Here is a 25356-nt window from a genome sequence, read left to right as displayed (position 1 = left end):
CGAGATGTTCAAAACTTGGGATATTTTTTGTAAAGAAAGTTTGAAAATCATTTATCATTTTCCTTCCACTTCACAAATGTGTGCCACTTCGTATTGGTCTATCACATAAAATCCCAATAAAATACATTTACATTTTTGGTTGTAAAAATGTGGAAAATTTCAAGAGGTATGAATGTTTTCAAGGCACGGTATCTCCATGATTAAGTATGAAATGCATAGGAGTGAAGTACAACGGTTGGGAAGTCATGCTGTGAACTTGTCTTATTAGATAAAAATGTTTTATTATTTATGATATCATTGATGTTCCCCCAGTTTCTATATTATACCCACAACCTCTTTCCCACTCTCCACTACCTTCTGTGTTTTTTTAGTCCTTTACTTTTTTAAGAACTTTACAAACCTTCAATATCTGCGGGTTTGAGCAGAATCAACAGTCCGTAACGCAAAGTTGTGCTAACAGATTCTGTACCAGCGGTAAACAAATCGAATGTGGTATGCACAATTCCCTCCATGTGAAATTCAGTTTGCAGCACATCTTTTTCCTAAAGAATTGAGAAGACAACTTAGATGTCAAAAATTAGACTAAAGCTAAGGCTTGGGCAAAATCCTGGATTCACTTTTTTTTCTTTTTTGAATAGAGTAAGGCCGCGTACACATGGGCGGACTGTTCGCCCAACCTTGTCCGCTGAACAGTGTTTGGGCGGACAGTCCGCTCGTGTGTGGGCTTTCAGCGGACAGTTTCAGCGGACAGTTGGACGGACAAAGTCTTTCGGAAATTCCAAAAAACTGTCCGCTGAAACTGTGTTTGAGCGAACAGTCCGCCCGTGTGTGGGCCTGTCCGCTGTACTTTCGAAATGAGCGGACTGTTCCCGCTCGGAAAGTCCGCCCATTTCGAGCGCGTGTACAGGTAGGCGGGGCCCGCGAAGGAGACGTCGCGGGCTCCGCCGCCTGGAATGGGCTTAAAGGGGAACCCCAACGCCGAAAAAAATCGGCGTGGGGGTTCCCCCAAAGTCCACACCAGACCCTTGTCCGAGCACGCTACCCGGCCGGCCAGGAAAGGGGGGCGAGCGAGCGCGCCCCCCCTCCTGAGCCGTACCAGGCCGCGTGCCCTCAACATGGGGGGGTGCCTTGGGGAAGGGGGGGCCGCGCGGCCCCCCCACCCCAAAGCACCTTGTCCCCATGTTGATGAGGACAAGGGCCTCTTCCCGACAACCCTGGCCGTTGGTTGTCGGGGTCTGCGGGCGGGGGGCTTATCGGAATCCGGGAGCCCCCTTTAAGAAGGGGGCCCCCGGATACCGGCCCCCCACCCTATGTGAATGAGTATGGGGTTCAATGTACCCCTACCCATTCACCTGTGAAATAAAGTACAAAAAAAAACACAACACAGGGGAAAAAATATTTTATTGCACAGCTCCGGGGGTCTTCCGTCTTCGGGGGTCTTCTCGCCGGACTCCTCCGCTATGTGTGTGTAGCTCTTTTACTAGCGGAGGAGTCCGGCTTTCTTCCTCCCCGCCGCCGGCCTCTTCTCCCGACTTCGGGGGTCTTGTCCCCCTCTTCGGTTCTTCTGCCGGGCCACCGCGCCTTCTTGTAGCTCTTTTACAGGCGGTGGCCCGGTCTTCTGTCGCCGCTGCCTTCCGTTCTTCTGTCGCCGCCTTCGGTTCTTCTGCCGGGCCACCGCGCCTTCTTGTAGCTCTTTTACAGGCGGTGGCCCGGTCTTCTGTCGCCGCTGTCGTCGCCGCCGCCGCCTTCCGTTCTTGTTCTTCTTCTTGTTCTTCTGCTTCTTCTCCTGGAGATGTTGACTCGACGAGCTCTCCGGCCGGAATGCCAGAGCCGCGCTGTGCGGACACTTATATAGTGACAATGGGGCGGTGTCACATGGTATATGTCACATGGGTTGGTCACATGGTGACCCCGCCCCCTTACGATGTCATAGTCCCCATGTGACATCAACCCATGTGACCAACCCATGTGACATATACCATGTGACACCGCCCCATTGTCACTATATAAGTGACCGCACAGCGCGGCTCTGGCATTCCGGCCGGAGAGCTCGTCGAGTCAACATCTCCAGGAGAAGAAGCAGAAGAACAAGAAGAAGAACAAGAACGGAAGGCGGCGGCGGCGGCGACGACAGCGGCGACAGCGGCGACAGAAGACCGGGCCACCGCCTGTAAAAGAGCTACAAGAAGGCGCGGTGGCCCGGCAGAAGAACCGAAGGCGGCGACAGAAGAACGGAAGGCAGCGGCGACAGAAGACCGGGCCACCGCCTGTAAAAGAGCTACAAGAAGGCGCGGTGGCCCGGCAGAAGAACCGAAGAGGGGGACAAGACCCCCGAAGTCGGGAGAAGAGGCCGGCGGCGGGGAGGAAGAAAGCCGGACTCCTCCGCTAGTAAAAGAGCTACACACACATAGCGGAGGAGTCCGGCGAGAAGACCCCCGAAGACGGAAGACCCCCGGAGCTGTGCAATAAAATATTTTTTCCCCTGTGTTGTGTTTTTTTTTTGTACTTTATTTCACAGGTGAATGGGTAGGGGTACATTGTACCCCATACTCATTCACATAGGGTGGGGGGCCGGTATCCGGGGGCCCCCTTCTTAAAGGGGGCTCCCGGATTCCGATAAGCCCCCCGCCCGCAGACCCCGACAACCAACGGCCAGGGTTGTCGGGAAGAGGCCCTTGTCCTCATCAACATGGGGACAAGGTGCTTTGGGGTGGGGGGGGCGCGCGGCCCCCCCTTCCCCAAGGCACCCCCCCATGTTGAGGGCACGCGGCCTGGTACGGCTCAGGAGGGGGGGCGCGCTCGCTCGCCCCCCTTTCCTGGCCGGCCGGGTAGCGTGCTCGGACAAGGATCTGGTGTGGACTTTGGGGGAACCCCCACGCCGATTTTTTTCGGCGTTGGGGTTCCCCTTTAAGCCCATTCCAGGCGGCGGAGCCCGCGACGTCTCCTTCGCGGGCCCCGCCTACCTGTACACGCGCTCGAAATGGGCGGATTTGCCTCCGCCTTACGTGGGCGAGTCCGTTCATTTCAAAAGTTGAGCGGACTGTTTGGCAAACAGTTCGTTGAAACAGTCCGCTCGTGTGTGGGCAAGTCCGCTCATGCAAATTTTGAGCGGACTGTTTGCCGAAACTGTTTGACGAACAAGGTTGGGCAAACAGTCCGCGCGTGTGTACGCGGCCTAAGAGAGAATTATAATCCCTGTCAGGTTTTTTTCACCATCTGTATCCTATTGGGGAGATTTCCCTTCCCTTCTTGTTCCATAGCCAAAACAGGAGGTGCAATGGAGATGTGTTCAAGAGGAGGGGTCCGTCTTACACATTTTCTGGAACTTTCCAGTGGTTTAAGACTATTGGAAACAAATGAGCGACATTATAATTAAACTGACTGATGTCAGTTAACAAAATGACTGAATGCTTTCCTCCTACATTTTGGCCCACTCTCAGCCAAACGTTATAAGAAATCACTTCTCATCCATCTCTTAAACTCTGCAAAGGCCTGTATCCCTATGTTATAACAACAAACCACTGCCCCATCATTTAGCCTTTGATTTGTCAAAATTAAGGAAACCCAGGTTATGGAAAATTTAAATGCTACATAAAGTGGACTTTATAGGCACAAAGTAGAAAATCTAAAAGATTAGTAATATTATTTTATTTTATTAAAAAACGAGTATAAAAAAATACTGAAGTACAGTTATTACAACAATATGTAACATAAAAATAGAATTAGTTATTAATATACCCTACACATATAGAGAATGACATCACATAATAGCTAATGTAACCACACTCATGACAATGAACCAAATAGGTTCTTGGATCGTTGCCTGATGTAAATATCCAATAAGTTGTGTGTCCAAATCTAGATCCGGCTATATACATTTTTCAAAAGCTCGACATGTTGAGCCTGGATTACGCTTCCTCAAGAGCAGCAATTTTCATAATGATAGGAAGCTAATAACGCCCAATAAGTGCCACGCAGCCTGAGCAATTGCACAGGATTTTCTTCAAGTAGGTAACAACATAACCTCAAAAACAAAAAAGCTGAACTTCAAAAAAACTTCAGTAATAAAGATGTCCGTCAGGATAAGTAGTTTATCCTGTCGATATGTTAAAGGCAGGCTAGGAAAAGTACAAAACCATTCCAAATATGAAATGCCTTATAAATAAGTGTCAGCATCACGGCACAGTGTTAAGCCATAATAGTCCAGATGGAAATGGCAACTGCAGCAACTGCAGATGCTGAGGTAACACATATAGGGCAAAAATTTTAAAGCAGTGAATGTGATATTCACCAAACATTCACTCCAGATTTATCTTCTTGGTACATGTGACTTAAATTACAGAGAACAATATGTAAGGTCACCGTGAAAGTAGAGTAGAAGTAGATATAACACAAAGTTCACATATAAGCGGAGTACAGGGCTCTGGATTATTAATTCTGAATAGGGATGAGCTTTGAGTTCGAGTCAAACCCATGTTCGACTCGAACATTGCCTGTTGAGTTGTTCATTGAATTGCGAACGTTATGGGCCGTTCGCTCCAAATTCGAGTGGCGTGTCATGGCCCATAATTCACTGCGGCATCGCAGTGCATTGCTGGCTGATTGGCCAAGCATGCACTATGACCTGCATGCTTGGCCAGTCACAGCGTCGTCTGTACAGAGAGCCGTAATTGGCCAAGGCCAGGGTGGCTTTGGCCAATTATGGCTCAGAGGGTTTAGTACACGCCCCACACTATATAAGGCCAGCTGCATAGCGGCCTTGTGTAGTGTATTGCGGCGGCGGAGAGAGATAGACAGAGAGACAGTGTCATTTGATTTAAGTTAGAGTAGGCAGGTGAGTCAGTTATGCCGTGTACACACGTAGCCGACTATCCGACGGACTTAGTCTGGCGGACTTCCCGCCAAACTGTCCGTCGGACTTTCCAAACGGGCTACTTGCCCACACACGGCACTTTTTCAGTGGACTAATACGGCGTACTAAGTCCGCCATACTATCCGCCCTACTTTTGAAATGAACGGACTCACCCACACACGCGGAGGAAAGTCCGCTCTTTTCGTTTGCGTCTCCAGGTAGGCGGGGCCCGCGAAGGAGACGTCGCTGGCCCCGCCACCTGGTATGGACTTAAAGGGGAACCCCAACGCCCCCAGGTCCACATCAGACCCTTGTCCGAGCACGCTACCCGGCCGGCCAGGAAAGGGGGGGACGAGCGAGCACCCCCCCTCCGAGCCGCACCAGTCCGTGTGCCCTCAACATTGGGGGTGCCTTGGGGAAGGGGGGGCCGCACGGCCCCCCCACCCCAAAGCACCTTGTCCCCATGTTGATGAGGACAAGGGCCTCTTCCCGACAACCCTGGCCGTTGGTTGTCGGGGTCTGCGGGCGGGGCTTATCGGAATCCGGGAGCCCCCTTTAATAAGGGGGCCCCCAGATTCCGGCCCCCCACCCTATGTGAATGAATATGGGGTACAATGTACCCCTACCCATTCACCTGTAAAATAAAGTACAAAAAAAAACACAACACACAAGATAAAATAGTTTATTGCACAGCTCTGGGGGTCTTCCGTCTTCGGGGGTCTTCTCGCCGGACTCCTCCGCTATCTTCTTGTAGCTCTTTTACTAGTGGAGGAGCCCGGCTTTCTTCCTCGCCGCCGGCCTCTTCTTCCGACTTCGGGGGTCTTGTCCCCCTCTTCGGTTCTTCTGCCGGGCCACCGCGCCTTCTTATAGCTCTTTTACAGGCGGTGGCCCGGTCTTCTGTCGTCGCCGCGGCCGCCGCCTTCCGTTCTTCTTCTTCTCCTTCTTCTCCTGGAGATGTTGACTCGACGCTCTCTCCGGCCGCAATGCCAGGGACGCGCTGCACAGCGACTTATATAGGGACAAGGGGCGGGGTCATTGGTTGATGTCACATGGGTTGATGTCACATGGTGACCCCACCCCCTTACAATGTCACAGTCCCATAGGATGCTGGGACTGTCGCCATGTGACATCAACCCATGTGACATCAACGCCGATGACCCCGCCCCTTGTCCCTATATAAGTTGCCGCGCAGCGCGTCCCTGGCATTGCGGCCGGAGAGAACTTCGAGTCAACATCTCCAGGAGAAGAAGGCGAAGAAGAACAGAAGGCGGCGCGACAGAAGACCGAAGAAGGAGACAAGACCCCCGAAGTCGGAAGAAGAGGCTGGCGGCGAGGAAGAAAGCCGGGCTCCTCCGCTAGTAAAAGAGCTACAAGAAGATAGCGGAGGAGTCCGGCGAGAAGACCCCTGAAGACGGAAGAAGACCCCCGGAGCTGTGCAATAAACTATTTTATCTTGTGTGTTGTGTTTTTTTTGTACTTTATTTTACAGGTGAATGGGTAGGGGTACATTGTACCCCATACTCATTCACATAGGGTGGGGGCCCCCTTATTAAAGGGAGCTCCCGGATTCCGATAAGCCCCCCGCCCGCAGACCCCGACAACCAACGGCCAGGGTTGTCGGAAAGAGGCCCTTGTCCTCATCAACATGGGGACAAGGTGCTTTGGGGGTGGGGGGGCGTGCAGTCCCGCAGGCCGCACAGTCCCCCCCTTTCCTGGCCGGCCGGGTAGCGTGCTCGGACAAGGGTCTGATGTGGACCTGGGGGGAAGCCCACGCCGAATGTTTTCGGTGTTGGGGTTCCCCTTTAAGTTCATACCAGGTGGCGGGGCCAGCGACGTCTTCTCCGGGCGGGAAAAGTCTGCTCATTTCAAAAGTACGGCGGACTGGCATACACACGGCCGGATTGTCTGCCAAAATGCGAGTCCGGCTCTGTGTCTAGAGGCAACAGTGCTGGTCATGGACATGGTGCATCCTCATCAGCATGTGGCCATGGGACAAGCTTGTCCTTTACTTCGGCAGCTGGCCGTGTTGAGCCGCAACATGCCTAAGATTTGGTAGAGTGGATGACCAAGCTGTCCTCATCCTCCTCATCCTCTCTCACCCTGGCTCAGGGTACTTTGTCTGGCAAAGCAGCTGACAACGCGGCCTCTTCCCTCGGCTCAGTGGCATCAGTCACTCCTTCCCTAGCCCCACCATGTCCTCCTGAGGAGTCCCCCGAACTGTTTGACCACAGTGTTGGGTACATTCTCCAGGAGGATCCCCTGCTTTTTAAAGGCTCCGATGATGGTACCCAGCTAGAGGAAGGCTGTAACGTGAGCCCAGAGAGAGGGGGTGCCCAAGAAGGAAAGCAATCTGGCAGTCATGTTCCCCCAGCTGCAATATTCTGCCAGGTTTGCTCCAGTGATGAGGAGGGAGGAGATGATGAGGTCACTGACTCCACATGGGTGTCTGATAGGAGAGAGGAGGAGTAGGAGGAGGCACATCTCCAGGGACCAGCTTGAGGGCAGAATACGACTGCATCACACTGCAGAGCTCCGTATGTGCAGGGCGCTGCTGTCTCTGCCCGTTATTCCAAAAGTTCTTTGGTGTGGGCCTTTTTTGAGACGAGTGCATCAGATTGCACCACTGCTATTTTCAACCTATGTCTGAAGCATATCTCGTGTGGCCAAAATATCACCTGCTTGGGCACCACATGCTTGACCCGACATATGTCGACCTGCCATGCAGTTCATTGGCAAGCGTACCTAAAATACCCACACCAAAGAAAGCCAAGGATCAACAGGTGTTCCTAATTAATGACAGAGATATTGCATATTGGTTACCTGGAATCATCCTGTTGGAATGTGAACTACCTATATGGACAAGCCAGCCTCCTTACATTTTGCCATTTTCATTTTTCTCTGAAAGTGGGCTTGACCATTTCCTACATACAAGACTTATATCTCCTAGCTAGAACTTGTAACATGGCCACAAGACAAGTGTCTGGTCCTGATTACCTGTGCCATGTTGCATAACAGCAAATGGAACTCCATGGCGGGAAACAAGTATCTTTAGTTAAGTATTCTTGATATTTTCTTTATCTTTATCTGTATCATTACTTTTCCTGATTCACCGCTTATATATCAGTTAGCTAACCAAGCCTCGGCCTGATTCCCTGGAAATTGAGCCAAAAAGCGCCATCTTGGTTAGAAGAAAACCACAACAGGGAGCACAGAAAATACCAACACATTGAGAAAAAAACATAAAACTAGACCACCAAACATGTATAAAAAAAAGTATAATGGAGAGGTCATTTGTAACAGCCTAACTCAATAACCCAACTTACATCCAAAATAATAAATAGCTAGATTACTTCATTTGTTAGCTCACAGACTGGAGGGATCACCGACCAGCAGAGGCGTCAAGCCATGCAGAGAGCACTGCACAACACAGCCAGTCGGAAATCACTCCCATTGAGCAAACAAACCAAACACTGTTTAAAAACGAGAATCTGAGTATACAATTTATGACAGACCATACCGGACAACATCTATATATTGCACAATGGTAAAGATAAATGAGAAATTAACAATTTATTAAAAAAGGGTCAAAGGGACCTTCTAAATAAAAATATTAGATCCTGAATAATTTATAAGTGGGGGGGAAAAAAAAACAGCCTCCCCACCAAAAGAGTGCTCAATAAATCACTGGAATCAAGCCGGACTTGACCATGAAGGTCAGCTCCTACAAATACAACAAAATATGGTAAAATATGGGAAAAAAAGGACATACAACTTAATATTATAACACACAGTATAATTGTCACTAGGAATTATCAATGAAAGAGTTCACATCTACATCAATATTCAAGCCAAAGGGGGTATAACTCTTCAGTTTATGTACCCAAGCCATCTCCAATCTAGAAATACTTCTAACTAAGCAACTATTTATTATTATGCCTAAAAATATATTTATCTATGCCTAAAAATATTGTATTGGAAGGGTCCCTATTATGTACAGTGAGATAATGCTTCGATACAGAATGCTTAGTGAAGGCCCTGCGTATGTTGTTTATATGCTCATTAAGACGGACCTGCAGAGGTCACTTAGTCGGCCAACATATTGCAGGCTACATGGACATTGGAGCATATAAACAATTCCAACAGTGGAGCAAGTAATTAAAGGCTCAATGGAAAAAGTGTTAGATGTACAGGAAGAGACGAAACTAGTAGTCCTTCTCGTTCTGCATTGATTAAGAGAACAGACCTGACACCTTCTACATTGATGATATCCAGTAATTTCGGAAAATAAATTAGAATTGTTCACATTAGGGTTAAGAATATTAAGTGCCAATCTCTCTTTCAGGGTTGGTGCACCCCTAAAAACAACCTGTGGTTTATCTGGAAAAATAGATTTTAGCACCCTATCATTTTTAAGGATGTTCTAGTGTTTGTTCATAATATGTTTAACACTAAAATGTTGATAAATAGGCAGCGATAAGCATTCCTGTTCTGATTTTCAACCCTCCCTCTCAGAAGGTCATCACGATTGAAATTTTTTACTTGATTTAATGTGTTAGTAAGAAACTCTGGGTTATAACCCTTAGCCTCAAATCTTTTGGTAAGGACCTGGGCTTGGGCAAGAAAAACAGCATCATTCGTACAGTTGCGCTTTAATCTCAGGTATTGACTCTTTGGCACAGACTTGAGCCACAAGCCGTGATGGCAACTGTCATTAGGAATAAAAGAATTTCTGTCGGTGGGCTTGAAATAAGTGGAGGTAACAAAACCAAAAAGTGGATCTGTTCCAGGCTTGCCTCATAATTCAAATGGATGCCCCTATTGTTAACATTAAAGCGGAGGTCCACCCTAAAATGGACCTCCGCTCATCGGAATCCCCCCCCCCTCCGGCGCCACAATCGGCACCTTTCAGGGGGGAGGGGGGTGCAGTTACCTGGATAATCCAGGTAACTGCACCCACTTCCGGGCTAGCTCTCTGCGGAACGAGCGTAGGTTACGCCCCCGTTCCGCAAGCGCCCGCCCCCTTCAGCAAGTGCCCCGCTGCCTGCTGGGAAACACACAGCTCCCAGAGGCAGCGGGGACCGTCCGGATTGCGCCGCGCGGCTCGCGCATGCGCAGTAGGGAACCGGGAAATGAAGCCGAAAGGCTCCATTTCCTGATTCCCATACCCAAGATGGCGGCAGGACCCGGCAGCCGAGCGAGCGATCGGCTTCGGGTGCCGACATCGCGGGCGCGCTGGACAGGTAAGTGTCACTATTTAAAAGTCAGCAGCTGCAGTATTTGTAGCTGCTGGCTTTTAAAAAAAAAAAAAAAAAACGCGGAGTCCCGGTGGACTCCCGCTTTAAGGGAGCACATGTAGTCCGAAAGGTCAAACTCACTACTATCCCATAGGAGGATCACTTAGGTGCCAGAAAAACCTTTTTACTTTGCTTTAAAGTGATACTAAATTCTCTGGTTTTTAAGAAACATACCTGTTCTGCGCAGTGGTCTTGCACAAAGCAGCCCAGATCTGCTTCTTCTCCTCAGGTCCCGCGCCCGCAGTCCTGGCCCATCCAACCTGGTGATTGCCCCCACGGCAAGCAGCTTGCTATGTGTGTGCCCTAGCCAAACTGCTGTTCTCTGTGTCCATTCAGACACCGGGCCACGGCTCGGCCCCGCCATTATTTCTCCACATTGGCTCACTTGCTTTGGTTGACAGCACCTAGAGCCAATGGCGCCTCGCTGCTGTCTCAGCCAATGAGGAGTGAGAGTTCCGGGCAGCCAAGTCTCTCGTGCAACACTGCTCAGGTAAGTATTAGAGGGCTGAGGGGGACTGCTGCACACAGAAGGTTTTTTTATCTTAATGCATAGAACACATTAAGACAAAAAACCTTCTGCCTTTACAACCACTTTAAGATATATACAGTATCTCACAAAAGTGAGTACACCCCTCAAATTTTTGTAAATATTTTATTATATCTTTTCATGTGACAACACTGAAGAAATGGCATATTGCTACAATGTAAAGTAGTGAGTGTACAGCTTGTAGCTTGTATAACAGTGTAAATTTGCCATTGCCATTAATGTCTAATGTCTAAACCACTGGCAACAAAATTGAGCACACCCCTAGGTGAAAAGTGGCGACCATTGTTTTCCAGCACTGCTTTATATATATATATATATATATATATGTCTTAAACAAATATTAATATTCCCTATATGAAAGCAGAGTTTAGTAATGACATTTTAGATTGTCCATTTTCTAATTTAACGATGGCTAAAAAATTTTAAAGCTCTGGTTTTAGGTATTAAATTAACATTTTTTTGGGTGAGACTTCAACTGTAAATCTGAGAACTTTCTGTGAGCTAAAAGTAAAATTTCCCAGTAAAACTCAGCAGAATAAATTGCTTTACCTGCTCCATTTTCAAGAGGAAGCAATCGATGAAGTCTCGAGGAGAACCTGGATCCAGGGTTTCTTTATGCATTTTCACTCTTTCTTCAATAAATTTATGAATGTCATGAATAGCTTCAAACAATTTTTGATGAGGTCCCGGAATCTTTCCGACCACTTTGGGAAACACATTGTACATCTAAGAGATATTTGCAGAGTAAGTTTATGACCTTACCTTAAGACCCATTGAGAAATTAGCATTCATATATACAGCAGAATTACTGCAAAGAATTGAGAATAGGAGTGTGTGCACCAAAATAATAAACCAATAAGCTTATCTAAGAGAAATTAAAGATTTCCACATATGGATACATTTACGATAGTAGGCAGGAGAAGTTTATCCTCCACTTTATAGGTGGCACTTTTTTACTGCCCGCTGTACAGAGGGAATGGAGAGTGAGAGGAGCTTTGTTCCTCTGAAGCCTCCGTAGGTGTCATCAGGGAAGCAGCTGTCCGATTACACACTGCAACACTGGATGACCTTCACTGCAGTCTTTAGTGAGAGCAATGCTAATGGAGGGCACTGCCCCACTGCAGTTGGTGTGTATTTGCTAAGTGGATAGAATAGGGACAGTATCCCCGCTGGTTAGGGACAGTGTATTTAGCACTATGGAGAGGTTCCTGTTGAGGAGGGACAGAACAGGGTTACCACTACTGCCTTCTCTATGTGGGGACTCTAGAGCTGGGACAAAAATCTTTCTATCGGTCTGCTAAGTGCACCTGGAACGCTGCTCTGTCTATCATCCCTCAGATGCTGCTCTGATAATGTAAGAATTATTAAAGTGGCAAATGATGGGACTGTGTTAAAGTACTGCAACATTGCAGGGAACTTTTGTACCTGCGTTCCTTGTATTATCAAGACACACCGCTGCCTTCCAGTTGTTATTTGTTACGTCTACATAACCAAATAATAATTGTGCCTTCCTTCCTTGGCCTTGGTATACCTTTATTCCATCTTGGGTACCAATCAGCTGGCCCTGCCCATATGGTTACCTTGGTCCAGCTTGAACCATACCTGTGGGATCCCTCTAGAAGCTTCAGATCACAGTAATAGGCACTGCTACTCTAGTGGTCTCCTTGAGCTTCATTGTCCCGTGCTAAACGACTGCCTTGCTGCATTGTGAACACAGCATGTAGCTAGGTTGGCATAGTTGCCATTCATAGATACACTATATTACCAAAAGTATTGGGACACCTGCCTTTATACCCACGTGTACTTTAATGGCATCTCAGTCTTAGTCCATAGGGTTCAATACTGAGTTGGCCCACCCTTTGCAGCTATAACAGCTTCTGGAAGAATGGTCAAACATTTCCATAGACACTCCTAAACCTTGTGGATGGCCTTCCCAGAAGAGTTGAAGCTGTTGTAGCTGCAAAGGGTGGGCAAACTCAAAATTTAACCCTACGGACTAAAGCGGGGATCCAATGAGAGTTCATGTGTGTGCAAAGGCAGGCGTCCCAGTACTTTTGGTAATATAGGTAGAGAAAAAGGGTAGTGACATCACATCTTGTTTAATTATTATTGCTACTTTGTGCCTGAAGACTTTTTTCACACCATATTTCTTTTAAATCCTTGTTCTTTGTTTATATTCCTATGCACCAAGTTAGAAACTGGAGTACTTTTTTACATGCACCAGTTTTTAATTCCCCCCCCCCCCCCCCAAACATATTTACAGTATAATCTTTAGGGATGGTCCCAATGTTTGAGTCAAACGCAAGGGTGTTTCGAACATATGAGGCACTCATGGCAAATTCACGAGATTGCAGTGCATCGATGGCTGCTGTTTGGACAAGACATGCATCTGACCTGGATGCTTTGGCCAATCACAGCGCGATCTGCTGTGAGAGCCATGATTGGCCAATCATGGCTCAGGGGGTTAAGTCAACACCCCACACTATATAAGGCTGCTTACACGGCGGCACACATAGGTTGGACTTGATGGACTTCTGTCTTTTTTCAACCTCACCTACTATGTAACTATGTAGTGTAGAGATTGAGAGAATTTGAGCTAGATTAGACAGGTTAGTTAGTGGTGTGCAGGCAGTTTAGTGTGTGTGTGTGTGTGTGTGTGTGTGTGCAATATATATATATACACATATACACAGTGCATTCAGTGTAGACTATATATACAGTGCAGGCAATCTGGTGTATATATGTAGCCATGCTTTGTTAACTTATGTATTGCACTAGGTTACAAGTGGGGCCGCGTACACACGCGCGGACTGTTGGCCCAACCTTGTCCGCTGAACAGTGTTTGGGCGGACAGTCCGCTCGTGTGTGGGCTTTCAGCGGACAGTTTCAGCGGACAGTTGGACGGACAAGGTTTTACGGAAATTCCGAAAAACTGTCCGCTGAAACCTTGTTTCAACGAACAGTCCGCCCGTGTGTAGGCTTGTTCGTCAAACAAAGTTCCGCGCATGCTCAGAAAGGATTTTCAAGCCGAAAGTTATAATGCAGTGTATAGGACGTCGTATTTTGCGTCCCGTCGTACGTGCCGTTCACGTCATCGCGCACGGTTTCAGCAAACTGTTCGTTCGTCGTGTGTGGCCATGTCCGTCCATGCTAAGTTTGAGCGGACTGTTCGCTCAAACTGTTGGACGGACAAAGTTGGGCCAACAGTCCGCGCGTGTGTACGCGGCCTAAGAGTTTGGATCCCTCTAGCATCCATTTGATTTAATGTTACTAAGACTTTTGATTGGTTTATTAAGCCATGAAAGAAAAGCATTGTGGGAGATGTAGTGAAGGAGGAAGTGACTCTTATGTTAAAACTCAGTCAGCAAACTACAGACCCTACCCACAAGGCCAAGCCACCAATCAGCCTGCTGGGTAAGAATATATAAGGGGCAGGCATGGCATGGTTCTCTCTCTTGCTGGGATGCCAGTAAAGACCTGCCTGCAGGGAGCTTTGGGTGTGCGATTGAAAGACTGCGGCCTGTGTGGCGCTGAGCAGAGTTGTGTGGCCTCCAAGGCATTCCAGGACACAGTGTGCTGGATCAGTGTGTGGATGGACCGGAGAGCCCAAGACTTCTTAACCTTTCCTGCATCACAGTGACCGGACCTCTGAAAGAGCAGCGTGGGGTGATGGCTACAGCCAGGAGCGGGACTAAGATATTTTAAGCGGAACAGTACAAGCATCTGGGCCTTGTGTGTTGAGCGGGCACATGCCCAGATTGATATACTACTTTGTTGCTGTGTAAACTTGTTCCAGAAGGCTGGTGGGACCTGTAGTCCCACATAAGCACTTCCACGTGTTCATAGACTTGGTGCAGTGAAGCTTCAGAGCCTGGTTTCTCTGCACTACCAAGTTAATGTTGTGTTACAATCTCCAGTAAGGAAGAAGTTCTACAGGTGCCTTATACAGCCACACACAGTTACCCGCATATGTTCTCCCCTATAACCTGCCATTTACTTGTTCCCTGGTTTACAAATACTGCAGTCTAATAATCTATCTGAAGAAAGAAGAGGATACGAGACTGTTACTATTTCTATAAAGTATTATTACCTCATCATACATTCTTAGAACTCCATTATAACCTAGGGGGAGCGCTTGAGTACAGAATATCAATATAGTGTATTGTACTGTTTATGTTCACAGCATCTCTTGCAGAATTGGTGTGTATGCTCTGAGGTTGGAGGGAAGGTGTTTAATATATGAGCTTGGTGTATTTAGCGCTTATCTAATTTCTTGCCCGTTTGCATACAGATCTTATGGTAACCGTTTAATTTACACTCATAAAGTATATATGTAAGGTTGTCAATCGTTACTTTTTATGTTGGATTTCATTTTCGGCTATGTTCTGCATATATTACAGTAAATTTACTTAAATATTCAGCAGCTCGTTGTGTGATTCTCAATGACAACATCTCTTTAAAATATGGAACCTGAGGTGTCAGAGGTATGAGAGGATACACAGAGTCGGGGTAGCCAGTGGGATATTGAGTTAATCAGCAACCCCTACGGTAGTACCACTACATTTGGATGTACCACCGAGATATCCCATCTGGAATGCCTGAACAAATTGGGGGAGGAGTCTAGAATAGAAGAGGTCATGGACTCTGTAATGGCTACCCAATGGAGCCGAGTGTGTGGAAGTCAGTTGGAGAAGACCACAGTCTTTAGGTTACCAGGAGACCAATGGTTTGACAAAAAGGTACGGCAGTTGATGGAGAAAGCGGTGCCAGTACAGGGGTCCTACCTCTTGGACCTGAAACATGATGTGCAGGAGGATTTCACTTATGCCCTTCTAGATTGGAGAGAGTATGTTCCGGCAGAATTCAAGGAGGGTGTGGTGAGTCTAGCAGAATGTCTAGATGGTCAGGTGATCCCAGTGCAGGGGTCAGAGGAAGAAAAAATACCAGAGATGCCACCAGAGAGTCTCATGGCAAAAGCTCAATAGGGGAAAATCCAAATACCCAAGGTGCCAGTGGAGGCAGCCCTGTGAATGGGATACCACCTGCATCATTCTACCTGGACATGAGCCCCCTAGTGAATAGTCTGATACAAAGCCACCAGACATCTACCAATGAGAGATAGACATGTGCAGAGTAAAATATTTCGTTTCGGAATTTCGTTTTCGTCCGAAAACTTAATTTATTTAGTTACTCCCGAAATTCGTTTTTATTTATTTCGTTTTTCGTTCAAAAATTGCATTCGTCCGAAAATCCACATGAATTATGGTCGAATCTGTCTTGGAAGGCTTATGGTGTCTGTCGAATGTATAAAGAAGATTCGACGGAGCTAACTATATAGCATACTTTAGAACCCTATTAATGTCTATGGGACTCCAACGTTCAAAATCTAAAGTGCTAATTTTAAAGGCTAATTTGCAAGTTACTGTCCTAAAAAGTGTTTGGGGACCCGGGTCCTGCCGCAGGGGACATGTATCAATGCAAAAAAAAAGTTTTAAAAACGGCCGTTTTTTCGGGAGCAGTGATTTTAATAATGATTAAAGTGAAACAATAAAAGTGTAATATTCCTTTAAATTTCGTAGGGGGGGGGGGTTGTCTATAGTATGCCTGTGAAGGGGCTCATGTTTCTGGTGCTTAGAACTGTCCCTGCACAAAGTGTCATTTATGCAGGAAAAAAAGTTCTTTAAAATCACTCGCAGCTATTATGAATTGTCGGCTCCATAATACAGAGAACACTCATTGAAAGTCATTGATAAAAAAATAAATTAATTAATTAAAAAAAAAGCGTGGGGGTCCCCCAAATTCAATTACCAGGCCCTTCAGGTCTGGTATGGATATTAAGGGGAACCCCGCGTCAAATTTAAAAAAAAATTGACGTGGGGTTCCCCCTAAAAATCCATACCAGACCCTTTATCCGAGCACGCAACCTGGCAGGCCGCAGGAAAAGAGGGGGGGACGAGAGAGCGCCCCCCCTCCCTCCTGAACCGTACCAGGCTACATGCCCTCAACATTGGGAGGATGCTTTGGGGGTCTGTGACCCCTCAAAGCACCTTGTCCCCATGTTGATGAGGACAAGGGCCTCATCCCCACAACCCTGGCCGGTGGTTGTGGAGGTCTGCGGGCAGGGGGCTTATCAGAATCTGGAAGCCCCCTTTAACAAGGGGACCCCCAGATCCCGGCCCCCCCCCTGTTTGAAATGGTAAGGGGGTACAAAAGTACACCTACCATTTCACAAAGAAAGTGTAAAAAATTGTTAAATAAAACACACACTTTTGAAAAATTCCTTTATTAAAAATAAAAAAATAAAAAAAAGATCCACTCTTGCTATCCAGCAACGGACGGTCATCTCTCCAGCGATGGCTCATCTCATCCAGCGCAGCGAATACATCCTTCTTCTGTCTCCGTGGAGGAGACACTGCAGGCATTCCGGCGGCTGACGTTTCTTATATACGGAGGGCGGGGCCACCCGTCACCTGACCCCGCCCCCCTCTGACGCAAGGGGAAACCCGGAGTTCCCCGTGACGTATGGGTGACCCCGCCCCCCTCTGATGTAACGGAAACCTGCCTGTGTTACATCAGAGGGGTGCGAGTCACCCATACGTCACAGGGAACCCCGCGTTTCCCCTTGCGTCAGAGGGGGGCGGGGTCAGGTGACGGGTGGCCCCGCCCTCCGTATATAAGAAACGTCAGCCGCCGGAATGCCTGCAGTGTCTCCTCTCCGTGGAGACAGAAGAAGGATGGAGGATTCGCTGCGCTGGATGAGATGAGCCATCGCTGGAGAGATGACCGTCCGTCGCTGGATAGCAAGAGTGGATTACCGCCGCTGGAATCTTTTTTTTATTTTTTTATTTTTAATAAAGGAATTTTTCAAAAGTGTGTTTGTTTTATTTAACCATTTTTTACACTTTCTTTGTGAAATGGTAGGGGTACTTTTGTACCCCCTTACCATTTCAAACAGGGGGGGGAGCCGGGATCTGGGGGTCCCCTTGTTAAAGGGGGCTTCCAGATTCTGATAAGCCCCCCGCCCGCAGACCTCCACAACCACCGGCCAGGGTTGTGGGGATGAGGCCCTTGTCCTCATCAACATGGGGACAAGGTGCTTTGAGGGGTCACAGACCCCCAAAGCATCCTCCCAATGTTGAGGGCATGTGGCCTGGTACGGTTCAGGAGGGAGGGGGGGCCGCTCTCTCCTCCCCCCCTCTTTTCCTGCGGCCTGCCAGGTTGCGTGCTCGGATAAAGGGTCTGGTATGGATTTTTAGGGGGAACCCCACGTCAATTTTTTTTTAAATTTGATGCGGGGTTCCCCTTAATATCCATACCAGACCTGAAGGGCCTGGTAATTGAATTTGGGGGACCCCCACGCTTTTTTTTTTTTATTTATTATTTTTTTTTTTTATCAATGACTTTCAATGAGTGTTCTCTGTATTACGGAGCCGACAATTCATAATAGCTGCGAGTGATTTTAAAGGACTTTTTTTCCTGCATAAATGACACTTTGTGCAGGGACAGTTCTAAGCACGGGAAACATGCGCCCCTTCACAGGCATACTATAGACACCCCCCCCCTACGAAATTTAAAGGAATACCGTATATACTCGAGTATAGGCCGACCCGAATATAAGCCGAGGCCCCCAATTTACCCCCAAAAAAACTGGCAAACTTATTGACTCGTGTATAAGCCGAGGGTGAGACATGCCTGTCCATCCCTGTGTGTGTGTCCGTCCATCCCTGTGTGTCCGTCCATCCCTGTGTGTCCGTCCATCCCTGTGTGTCCGTCCATCCATCCCTGTGTGTGTGTGTGTCCATCCATCCATCCATCCCTGTGTGTGTGTGTCTCCATCCATCCATCCATCCATCCCTGTGTGTGTGTGTCTCCATCCATCCATCCCTGTGTGTGTGTGTCTCCATCCATCCATCCATCCCTGTGTGTGTGTGTATCCATCCATCCCTGTGTGTGTGTGTGTGTCTCCATCCATCCGTGTGTGTGTGTGTGTGTGTGTGTGTCCAGCCTACCTGTGTCCCGAGCCTTTGTCCCGAGCCTCCGTCCCGTGCCTTGCCTCCTTGCCTCCGTCCCGTGCCGTGCCTTGCCTCCGTCCCGTGTCGTGCCTTGCCTTGCCTCCGTCCCGTCCCGTCCCGTGCCGTGCCTTGCCTTGCCTCCGTCCCGTGCCCTCTTCGTCGGCGCCTCGGCGGCCATTGTAAAATTCAAAAGCCGCGCCTCCGCCTTCGCCTGTGATAGGCGGAACACTGAATTTCCCAGCAGCCTGTGTTCCGCCTATCACGGACATCGTATCATCCTCGTCCGTAGTACGAGGATGATACGATGTCCGTGATAGGCGGAACACAGGCTGCTGGGAAATTCAGTGTTCCGCCTATCACAGGCGAAGGCGGAGCCGGAGGCGCGGCTTTTGAATTATAGAATGGCCGCTGTCTGTCTGCTCGACACGCTGAACGAGCGGGCAGACAGCGATGACTCGAGTATAAGCCGAGGGGGGCACTTTCAGCCTCAAAAAAGAGGCTGAAAATCTCGGCTTATACTCGAGTATATACGGTATTACACTTTTATTGTTTCACTTTAATCATTATTAAAATCACTGCTCCCGAAAAAACGGCCGTTTTTAAAACTTTTTTTTGCATTGATACATGTCCCCTGGGGCAGGACCCGGGTCCCACAAACATTTTTTAGGACAGTAACTTGCAGAATCTTTTCTCTCTGTCAAATCTTTTTTCTCTGTCGAATATTTTCTCTATATAATCTTGGACTAATAGAGGTAAGGTTAGGCACATTCGACCACAGGTTCTATAGACACAGATTGTTGTCAGAGTCATGTCGAATCTCCTATTCTATATCGAACTGTTATAACAATGAAAACGAAAATAAAGCATTTATTTATGTCGGATCTTTCGTTTTTCGGATTTTGTGCTTTCGTTATCGTTTGTCAAAACGAAAATAGCTGAAATTCGGACGAAAATGCATTCGGACGAAAACGAATGCACATGTCTAATGAGAGATATCGGAAGCTGCCGACCTTCTCAAGTCGTATTCCTAGACCCGATGGAGAGAAAGAATTTGAGAGTTGGATGGATCAGGCAATGCAAGCCTTGGAGGACTAGAATGTGTTGAGATCAGTGGGAAGACAGTGAATTAGAGCCTGTTGAGCCCAGCAGCAGATGTCACCAGAAGCTTTAGGATGGAAAGCCGGATTGTAAAGCCATGGATTACATCAAAGCTCTTTATGCCATTTATGGAAGGGTGGACGAGTTATCTGATCTGATGTACAAATTTGAGCATACTCACCAGATGAAAGTTGTCGGCATATATTGTCTGCATAGACCAGATTCTACACCAGATCATCTTGAAGAAGGATGAGGATCCCAGAGAGGCTGACGAAGTCCGGTTAGATCGGACTCTACAAGGAGCTAGGCCAAACCATCCTATTGTCCTTCGATTACTCCTAAATGGCACCAGAGAAGCACCTTCTTAACCAAAGCTGATGGGGTTGGTGAGAGAAGAGGAGGCTATTCACCCAGGACATACCAACAGTCAAGCAACCCGACACTGGGGTCAGGGAACCAGGCGCAGAGGGTCAATGCTTCACCGTCACCTAGGACCACAGTTAGGTCCTACCAGAATAGTCCTGAAAAGGTTTGTCAGACTAGCCCAATTCAAAGAGGTCTGGCAACACCGCCTAGGGCCACTGCTAGAGTTTCACAGAGTACTAAAAAGAAGAAGAATGGGTGTTCTGATCACACTCCGTGTACTTCTGCAAACTTCCCAGAAAAGCTAGTGGGGCCCTCCCCGATTGTACCAGTGCAAGTTGAGGGAGTGTATATCAAAGCTCTACAGGACACAGGGGCGCAGGATACGTTGCTATATCGGGACTTTTATGACAAGCACATATACCCATTCGCAAACTGGAACAACTTGAGATCTGGGGGATTGGAACCATCAGATGTCCATATGATGGCTACATTCCCATTCAGATATCCTTTGGCCCAGCAATTGTCGGGAAAGAGGAAGCTTTTGACACCTTGGTTGTCGTGTGCCCCAGACCCGCTGGGGCAGGGCAAAATTCCATATTAGTGGGGACAAACACTGATCTAGTGAGAAGGTTGATGATCTCTGTACTGAACGAAGATGGGACCACCACCAATAAGATTCACTCGCAGTTATGGCAGGCTTGTCAGGGAGTGCCCAGGGAAAAGAAAGAGACGGATGAGCGGGCCAGTGCAGCTGGATTGGAGATGGTTCCTTAGCTGGTTCCTACCCGAGATTTGCACAGAACAGGAAGGAAAGTTCCCATTCAGCTAAAGAATGTGACTGATCAGCCTGTCAAGTTGGGAGCTTGCATGCTGGGGGCAAGTGAGTACCACCACCCCTGTAATCCCAGAAGAAGCTAAGGACTTGAAAATTGGTCAGCAGCTACAGAGGGAGTTCCAAAAATGCTCAAAAGTTTTGTGTCCTTCCTGGCAAAAAAGGGTGAAGACCCAGCTGATGAGGTGGGAGAAGCTGTTTGCCCAGGACAATTTTGATGTGGGATGTGCAAGAAGTGCCAAACACAAAATTCACCTTCAGGAAGACAAGCCTTTCCAAGAGTGGGCCAGGAGGGTACCTCTCAGTGACTTAGAAGACTTAAGAGAGCAGCTTGCTGAGTTAAAGAGGGCCAGGGTCATCCAGGAATCATGGAGCCCTTATGCATATCCTATCATGGTGGTAAGGAAGAAGGATGGGTCCCTACGCATGTGTATCGATTACCAAACTCTGAATCTGCGCACCATCCCAAACCAGTACACCACACCTCGCATTGAAGATGCTTTGCGGTGCCTCACTGGGGCTAAGTTGTTCAGTGTGTTGGACTTAAAGAGTGGGTACTACCAGATTCCCATGCACCCAGAAGACCGGGAAAAGACAGCTTTCATATGCTGTTGGGTTTTTATGAATTCAATCGGACACCTCAGGGTCTGTCGGGGACTCCTGCCACATTTCAACGTTTGATGGAAAGAATGGTTGGGGATATGAATCTTGTGGAAGTTCTGGTGTACCTGGATGACATCATCGTGTTTGGGAAGACCCTAGAAGAACATGAGGCTCGATTGGAAAAGGTATTCTCTCGCCTTTATGAAGAAGGACTGAAGCTGTCACTACAGAAGTGCCAGTTTTATCGAACTTCTGTTACCTACTTGGGTCATATGGGTTCTGCAGGAGGAGTTGCCACAGATCCTCAGAAACTGGAGGCTGTCACTACCTGGCCCAGACCAAGAACAGTAACTGAGTTGAGATCGTTTTTGGATTTTTGTTTCTATAATCGAAGATTTGTGGAAAACTTTGCCAAGATTGCCCGGCCACTCAATGAGTTATTGCACATGGTTACAAGAGAGGAAGAAAGAAGGGGAGAAGCCTCAGAAGTGTGGTGGTCACTCTTCTGAGGCTTAAATGGGGCAAAGATTCTGCATAGAGAATGGGATCGGTTGGAAACAAGAGATGGAGTGCTGTACAGGCGCTGCCCAACTGAAAACAGGGAAGAAAGTTGGCAGTTATTTCTTATGGAAAAGCACCATCCTAGTGTCCTTGCATGATGAGCATGGTCACCTGGGAACCGACAGAACTTTTAGACTGATCAGGGATAGGTTTTATTGGCCTATTTTAAGAGAAAAAGCTGAGAGTTATTGATGTTCTTGCCTCACTTGTATCTAGCAGAAAACCCTGCCAGTTAGATCAGCCCCAATGGGCCAGCTGCAGAGTCAGGAGCCCCTAGATTTGGTTTGCATTGATTTTTACCCGATATAGGTGGAAGAAATAGTATCCTGGTCGCGACGGATCATTTCACTCGCTATGCACAGGCCTACTCTACTAGGGATCAGAAAGCCAGTATAGTATCCAAGGTGCTTGTGGAGAAATTTTTCGTGCACTATGGGCTGCCTGTGCGCATTCATTCAGATCAAGGAAGGGACTTCGTTGCCTAGAACATAAATGACGTGCTTTGCTAGGTATCAAGAAGTCACGCACTACACCCTATCACTCTCAAGGTGATCCTCAACCAGAACGATTTAATCGAACTCTATTAAACATGTTGGGGACTTTGACTCCGGATAAGAAGTGGCATTGGGGGGAACCACATAGCCGCATTAGTTCATGCCTACAATTGCACCGAGTGATGCCACCGGTTACTCCCCTTACCGTCTTATGTTCAGGAGGGAAGCTAGACTTCCCGCCGACCTGGCTTTTGGCACCTGCCTGGATGATACGCCATTAACGTCACATAAAGGATATGTAAACAGACTACGAAAGAATCTGCGACAGGCCTATGAGAAAGCAGTGGAGTATGCTTCTACCAAGGAATCCCGAAAAATAAGAGGAACTTTGATGCAAGAGTAAAGATTCAGGATTTACAATCTGGTGATCGGGTGTTACTAAAGAACTTCGGTGTCCCTGGAAAACATAAACTGAAAGATCGGTGGATGTCGCAGCCTTATGTTGTGTGTAAACAAATTCCTGGTCTACCGGTGTATCATATTAGACCTGAAGGGGAGAAGGGACCAAGAAAGATGTGGCACAGGAATCATTTGTTAGCACTGTCAGAAGCAGTGAAGATACCTCAAGCACCTAAATAGCCTCCTCAAAAGCCAACTCTACTTTGCACACGTTTGCAGAAGGAAAGTCTAACTGAAGCTGAAGTAATGGATCAAGCAGATGACAAGTTTGGAGAAGATTATGGGTATTCTCAAACTCTTAGGCCGCGTACACACGGGCGGACTGTCTGCCCAACTAGGTTCGTCAAACAGTTTGACAAACAGTCCGTTCAAAATTAGCATGAACGGACTTGACCACACACGACGAACGAACAGTCCGCTGAAAACTTGCGCGATGACGTGAACGGCACGTACGACGGGACGAGAAATTCGAAGTCCAATAAACTGCAATGCAACCTTCGCCGTGTAAATTCTGAGCATGCGCGAGACTTAGTTTATCGAACAAGCCTACACACGAGCGGACTGTCCGCTCAAACCAAGTTTCAGCGGACAGTCTTACGGAAATTCCGAAAAACTTTGTTTGTCAGACTGTCCGCTGAAACTGTCAGCTGAAGCCCACACACGAGCGGACTGTCCGCTGAAACACTGTTCAGCGGACAAAGTTGGGCGAACAGTCCGCCCGTGTGTACGCGGCCTTAGTCCAAAGCCTTTGTCAAGAGGGCAGGCGGATGAAGATGAGTTTGGGGAGGAATATGTGTATTCTCAAGCTCTTACTTCATCCTCACAGGTAAGAAGAGAGGAGGAGGATGATGATATGGTGTCAGTGCCTGCCTGGTTTTGGTCTGAGGGAGAAAGGTCAATAGCCAGTCCTCTGGAAAGAATAAGGGAAATAATCCCAGAGATGGAAACTCTTAGATCTTTGCCACCACAGCCAGAAGCACCTGTCAGAGTGGAGCCTAAAAGATCACAGGATATCAGCATTGTGGTGCTGCCACAGCCAGTTGAGGCACAAAAGATGGTCCGTAGGTCTCTTGGACCAGAGTTGCAGAAAATGTTATCAAAGAAGGATGCGGAAGGGATCAAAGCTGTAGCCATTGTTCCTAAACAAAAGACCAAAGATCTGATAGATTTCTCCACTGAGGTATTGTCAGCCCCTGAAATTGAGGAGTCAACACAGGTTCCTGTAACTGCAACTAAAGACTTCTCCATTGACTTGAATGCTCAGAATGAAGTCGGGGATCAAGCCAAAGATTTGATACAGCCTTCTGGAACTGATTCACCCATGCGGTTAAGGCGGGATGTGCACCCTCCTAAGAAACTTATGTATGACACATTGGGAGAGAGTTCTGAAGAGCAGATCCATACTATTCGTAGACTAACTCCTGAAGCTGCACCCCCCTACTGTTAACCTCTGTTCTGACTAGACATGTGCATTCTGTTTCGTTCCGAATCGAAATTCTGACGAATTTTCATTATTTGGACATTTGGATGCATCCGAATTACAATGCTAACGAATTCAAACGAAATTCTAATCAAATTTGAAAAATGACATTTTGCGACCCGAATTTGGGGCCATGTATCTCGGGGCCACTTATAGCAAGAAACCCCAAATTTGGTATGCAAATACAGTAGAACTAGCACTACAACATCTTTGGGGTTTCTAGCTCCAAGTGACCCCGAGTTACGGGGCCCCAAAGTCGGGTCACAAAATGTCATTCTCTGCTGCAGAAAAGTGCTTGACATTTTGCGACCCAACTTTGGGTCCCCGTAACTCGGAGTCACTTGGAGCTAGAAGCCCCAAATTTGAAAATGTTGTAGTGCTAGTTCTACTGTGTTTGCATACCCCAAATTTGGCATGCAAACACAGTAGAACTGTAAATTAAAATTAAATAGATGCTAATAGTCTGCAGGAGATCTGGTGGAAAAACGAAATAGATACTTATAGTCTGCAGGAGATCTGCAAAAAAAGAAATAGATGCTAATAGTCTGCAGGAGATCTTATTAAAACAAATAGTAATCTGCAAAAAAAATAAAAATTAAATAGATAGTATCTATATTCTATTCTGTTCTATTGTTCTAGTCTATTCTCTATTTCTATTCTAATCTTTTCTATTCAAATTCAAATTCATTCTATACGAAATTCAAATGTCGTATGTATATATATATATATATATATATATATATATATATATATATAAA

The 25356-nt window shown here is 47.4% G+C and overlaps 1 protein-coding gene across 4 annotated transcripts in view; it reads right to left on the bottom strand.

The window, feature by feature from the left end:
• LOC143982908 (cytochrome P450 2G1-like) overlaps positions 1–25356 on the bottom strand; it is a 101914-nt gene that overhangs the window by 21462 nt on the left and 55096 nt on the right. For all 4 annotated transcript variants that reach the window (XR_013274531.1, XR_013274532.1, XR_013274534.1 and 1 more), the window contains 2 exons: positions 11243–11419; positions 401–542 (listed from right to left, as the gene is read on the bottom strand). Coding sequence is in view for 1 of the 4 variants with exons in the window: in XM_077482038.1 (XP_077338164.1) it covers positions 401–542; positions 11243–11419 (319 nt within the window). In the remaining 3 variants the exon portion in view is untranslated. The remainder of the gene's footprint in view (positions 1–400; positions 543–11242; positions 11420–25356) is intronic.

Source organism: Lithobates pipiens, unplaced genomic scaffold (assembly GCF_037356315.1).
Source record: "Lithobates pipiens isolate NorthernLeopardFrog02 unplaced genomic scaffold, aLitPip1_a1.2 Scaffold_1, whole genome shotgun sequence".
NCBI lineage: Eukaryota > Metazoa > Chordata > Amphibia > Anura > Ranidae > Lithobates > Lithobates pipiens.
Note: the sequence above shows the minus strand (reverse complement) of the source record. Positions and strands in the feature narration are given on the sequence as shown.